The 5306-nt window shown below is 35.8% G+C and overlaps 1 protein-coding gene across 1 annotated transcript; it reads right to left on the bottom strand.

Moving 5' to 3' along the window:
* Positions 1–1640: 1640 nt before the first annotated feature.
* LOC114163860 (cyclic dof factor 1-like) lies at positions 1641–4841 on the bottom strand. Its single transcript, XM_028048222.2, has 2 exons — positions 4419–4841; positions 1641–3258 (listed from the first exon to the last, which is right to left on the bottom strand). Exons 1-2 carry the CDS (start codon positions 4626–4628, stop codon positions 2023–2025), a joined length of 1446 nt encoding a protein of 481 aa, XP_027904023.1. The 5' UTR covers positions 4629–4841; the 3' UTR covers positions 1641–2022.
* Between the last annotated feature and the right edge of the window lie 465 nt (positions 4842–5306).

The following is a 5306-nucleotide window of genomic DNA, read 5'->3' as shown; positions in this document are numbered from 1 at the left end:
ATTTATTTTTTTAAAAATTAAATTTATTTACATTAATATCTCACTAAGTAATTTTACTTGAATTTAACTTAAAATTAATTTTTAATCTAAGTTTATATTTTAAAAACTTTGTTTTAAATAATTTATTTAAAAAAATATAAAATACATATAAAAAATATACGTGAATATTAAAAAAATTGTAATTTTTTTTCACCCATAAATACCCACCTAATAAAGAAACATGTAAAGAATTGAATTTATTTTAAATGAAACATTTACGAATTAAACGATCCGACTCAACTAGGGATGTCAATGCGGTAAGTAATGTATGGATAACAACTCTTTTGTACCCGTTAGATAAATATTCGTCTCATACTCGTCTTCATATCCTTTATGTAGATACCCACATATTTTTTAATATCAACAGATATCCACGGATATCCACGAGTACTTACAGATATTTATAAAAAAGAAATTAAAATATTTAACAACATATTTTAATTGTAAATTCAAATAATATATAATATATAACATTAATAAATTTCAAACAAAATTTAAATAACACATTTAAATAATATTGAATAATAGTTTTAAAAAAATGAAAATTGTTTAAAACCAATTGATAAAAATTAACTCATTTAAAATCAATGTGTTAATATTTTAATCATGTTCTTTTTAATTTAAATTAGAGTATAATGGGTATGATTATCTACGGGTACGAATACTATAATACTCGTACATGCCATGTTAACATGCGGGTATAAAAAGTACTTGTATCGGTTATCCGCAAATATCTATTTACAATATCAATTTTCTACCCATTATGAATTTTATCTGCCAATACTTTTTTAACCCATTTTTAACTCATCACTTCAATCACCCTTCAATTATCTATTTTGATTTTTTTTAATAACGTGATATGATAATTTAATGATGATCAGAGTGATAGATTAAAAATGAGTCCAAAAAAATAAATGAAAATATCATTATACTTTCTAAAAATATATAACATCTTTAAAAGCTAATTTTATAAAGAAACAAAATTTCTTATTGTCCGAAATCTTTCCATGTAACACAGTAACAGCAACCGAAAGAAATAACCTTTTTTTCCATCTTTATTACATAGTTGTATTATCCAAACTATATATATACATATATATATATATATATATAGAGAGAGAGAGAGAGAGAGGGGTTGAAAAGATTGTGAAAAACTATTCTAGTGGTCCATCTCTTGTGCTAGTTGTTAAGATCCTTGGTGCAGAAAAAGTACAGCTAGCTGGCATATTTTAGATGCAAGTTTATCCTCAACACTCCAAAGGAGGGTTTAAGTGAAAAGATCTTCATTCTCATTCCATTATACTCCCACACTTCATCACCATGCAACTCTCACCACAAAACAACCAATGCTTTCTTTTTCTTCACTTCTTATAAATTCCCAACTTTAATCTTTTTTTAGCTTTCTAACAACCCACATGCCATTATGACTCTGATAACACTATCCACTACCTTCGCATATTGCCGTCTTATGTCCTTATTTATATTCTTCTTCTATACATTTTATTTTTTACCTCTTTTGAAACTCATAATAATACACTCATGTTATTTCAGACTCACAGATATACCAAACCCTCCACAATTTTTCCACAAACAACCAAACATGAAAAACAAAGGCAGTCTCATTTTCCATTTTCATATCAAAGATCAAAATACAGTAGCTCTGAATTTTTATACATGGTAAAGACCTTTTTCCATCTCTAGCAAGTATTTTCACATATATTTATATATATATATATGTACATCAACTCAAAACTCACCAAACTAAGTACATAAAAAGGAAACAAAATATAAGGTTACTGACATGAAAGACAGAAATTAGTTGCGAGTTCCAACCTAGTAGATTAGTTCCCTGTACCTATGCTTACCAAATCAGAGACTACCAACCTTCACTTCGTGTCCAAACACCCATTGCTGGAAGATGGTCACCGTCTCTTACCAAGGTTGTTCTTGTTCTGTTCTGTTCTATTGTAAGTGCTGACTCAATCAAGAGTTCTCGTGAAAGTTAAGGGATCTAGACAAGGCTGCAGGGTTGGCCCTCAACACAGGAGAGGTTTCAACCACACGCTCTTTCTCATCTTTCTTTGATTGGAACCCTTTGAACATGCCACCCCCACTCACACACTCGTTCTTGATCCCTAAAGTTGCCCATATAGAACTCTTGGCTGCCTCACTGGGGTCATCGATTCTCAAAGTTTTGGGCACCAAAACAGACCCGTTTCTCTGCCTCGAGGGTTCTTCGTGGACGTGCTCTTGCTTCGCCAAGTCATCGTCCCTCGAGTGTTTCCCAAGAGTGGGAGAATTTGGACCGGAACCCGGAGATCTTGGAGCTGGTGCAGCATGGTGTGTGGGAAACCATGGAATGTTCCAAAATGCATGAGGGTAGAATGACATGGGAAACCCAGGAGGGCACAGAGCAGGTGCTGAGGGAACCCCGGAGTTCCAAGGATAAGCCCAAGGAACAGTGGAGATGCACGGAACATGGTGATGATGATGATGTATGAAACCGTTGTTGTTGTTGTTAGGGACCAGTGATTCTTGTGACGTGCTTTTCCCACTTTCTTCATTGGAAACGGTGATGGATGATCCACTTGAGCGGTCATCGTCTTTGTTTCTTTGATCCTCCATGGACTGAAACGCGTTTCTTGTTTTCTTCTCTGCGAGGTTGAGGACTGATGCCATGGAATCGCAAATTGGAGGGTCTAAACCAAAGCTGAGGACTTTCCCATTGGGCTTCAAAAGATGAGTTCCGTTTGGGGAATCGATTCTCGCAGCTTGAAGTGCTTCAGAGATTGTGATATGGCGATAGTGAGAGGCTGAGTTTTTGTTCTTTCTCCTCCCTGCACCCACCGGCACGTTTCGCATGGTGCCCCCGGCGGTCCAGTACCTTTGGCACGCTTTGCAGAAGTAACGTGGCTGGTTCACATTGTAGTTGTTGTAGTAACAGAACTTGGTGTCCATGCTATTGCAGCGAGGACATGGAAGAATTTTGTCTGGTTTTTTCAGCGTTTTATTGTTGTTGTCTTGTGAGTTGTTGGTTGCAGTAGCAGCAACTGTTGTGGTTGGATCGTTTTCTGACTTGTTGGATTTTGACTTTGCAGATTCTTCGTCAATGGAAGGTGTGTTTGGATTCTGAATACCCTCTGGGGTGTTCTTAGAGTCTGCAGCATTTGGAGGAAGATCAGCTTCTTTCGTTTTCTCACTAACTTCTTCTGCAGGATCCTAATAATTTGCCAGTGTTTTTCTTAATTAATGAAATGCAAACTTTGGGATAACGAATAACACAGGCATACACAAGCTGATTCACAGAGTTATGAGAGAAAGATTTTGTTTTTGTCATGTTCATACCGTTTTACTAATATGTACTCACTAGCAAAAGACATCATATAACTCGAACCACAAGATCAAGAAGGTTGGAGAGAAGTAAAATCATTCAGTTGCTCCATTTTTTTAAAAAAGAAAGAGGTATCTGCGTTTGGTGTACAGAGTAGGTTTTTTTCACTGACGAAGAAAAACATGTAGTTCGAGCAAGACCAATGAAATTACCCATTGAAAGTTGTTCTATTTCACGATGTAAACACATATTTTCTAGAACACGAGATGTACCAAGATGGTGAAAGCAACAATCCTAAGGGTTAAGCAAATTTAAATTCTGGAACTGAAGAAGCTACCTTGGTAGATTATTACAAGCGAAAAACGTTCTATTTCATCGCTAAGAAAAGTCTAAAGTGAAAATTGGTGCTTTGAACTCAGATGCTAGATCATTAGCAGAAATATTTGACTAGAAGTATTAGTGGACTAAAAGTGAATCGTGTTCACAAAAATACTGCTCCCCCAGTCAGTTTACTCAACAAGAAAAACAATTTGACCTAAAATTAAATACCCAGGTTCCTCAGGCATTTGAATCAGTACTAAAATGAAAAAAAAAAAAAAAAAAACTCAGAAATTACAGGTAAAAAAAACTTCACTTCCCTTCTAAACAAGGGAAGGATGTACAAAACCTGAAATTAGCTCGTTTTTGCAACTAAATACAAAAACTTTATGTATTTTATAATCGACTCTTCTTCGAGCACTCTGTTTCTGAAGTTCCAGATCCCATACACAAAACCCGAAAAGTAAGCAACGCCCGACAAAATATAATAATCCTAAATTTCAAAATCCAAAAAAAAAAAGAAATTATGGACTAATGATTTTCAAAACTAAAAAAAAAAAAAAAAAAAACGCACACAAAACCGTTTTACATTCGAAAACCAATACAGAAAAACTTGATGCAGAAAATAATTACTGGGGAAGAATTTGAAAAGAGGTAAGTTTTGGCACCGGAACGGAAAAAGCAACCGACCCATGAATTGTTGGAACCTAAGTGCTGTTAATCACGTTACCTTGTCTTTGTTCTCATCATCTTCAGCCTCTGAGTCAGCAACGTCGTCATCTACTTCTTCTTCTCCTTCCCCTTCTGCATCTCTGACAACATCCACCGGCGACGGCGGCGAGGCGGTGTCAGCGGCGGCAATGGTTGGAGCGTCGGGTTCTCCGGAAAAGGCAATCTTCTGACCGAAGAGCCTAATTTCAGGGTCCTTATTTTCGAGCATTTTCTGGGAATGGAAACGGCAACGACACGAAGGAAAAACACGCGAGGTGGTCTGTGTTAGGGTTACGTGTTTTATGATCGAAGCAGGGTAGTTGGTTACTACTACTACTGCAGGTGTTGTGTCTGTTATAGTGTGTTCGGTTTTTTTGAGGTTTGGGTTTTGGTGAAAGTTGGCGATGGAAGCAGGACGAGGTGGATTTTGATCCGTTTAAACGAGTGCAGGGTGCCACGTCACAGAGGGGTTTGGATTCATGGCCACAAGTTTTTGTGGCTTGGAATAGATTTTCTTTTCAAGTGTTTGATTCTCTGAGTTGCACACTCTTTCTGTGCACCGCACTCGCCGCCACGTCAGCGTCTTCATCGAGGGTACTGCAATTTTAGCCTTCGTGGAACACTTTTATTGGTTGCTTTGTTGATAATACTGTCCAACCAAATTACTCTACATGGACTTCTTCGACTTCTTCTATAAAAAATTTAATAAAGAAATTAAACATGATGGTATTATTACTTTTAATAAATTATTATTTCACTCCTATTTTATTCTTTTACTTTTAACCTTTTTAATTTTGAAATACATCTTTCCTTCAGAAAAAGAATTTGGATAATACTTTGTGTAGAGAAGCCAAAAATGGTTTTAGTTAACATTTGGAGAACAAAAACTACACACTTTAAAATTAAA

Source organism: Vigna unguiculata, chromosome 9, assembly GCF_037176805.1.
Source record: "Vigna unguiculata cultivar grain cowpea cultivar isolate G323 ecotype 2 chromosome 9, ASM3717680v1, whole genome shotgun sequence".
Lineage (NCBI taxonomy): Eukaryota > Viridiplantae > Streptophyta > Magnoliopsida > Fabales > Fabaceae > Vigna > Vigna unguiculata.
The sequence above is the reverse complement of the archived record's forward strand: the minus strand, read 5'-3'. Positions and strand labels throughout refer to the sequence as shown.

Bases quoted from the DNA above. Each gene is read 5' to 3' on its own strand.
- LOC114163860 (XM_028048222.2), bottom strand. From the start codon at position 4,628: ATGCTCGAAAATAAGGACCCTGAAATTAGGCTCTTCGGTCAGAAGATT. The intron at 3,259-4,418 runs GTAACGTGATTA...GCAAATTATTAG, and splicing joins ATGATGAGAACAAAGACAAG to GATCCTGCAGAAGAAGTTAG.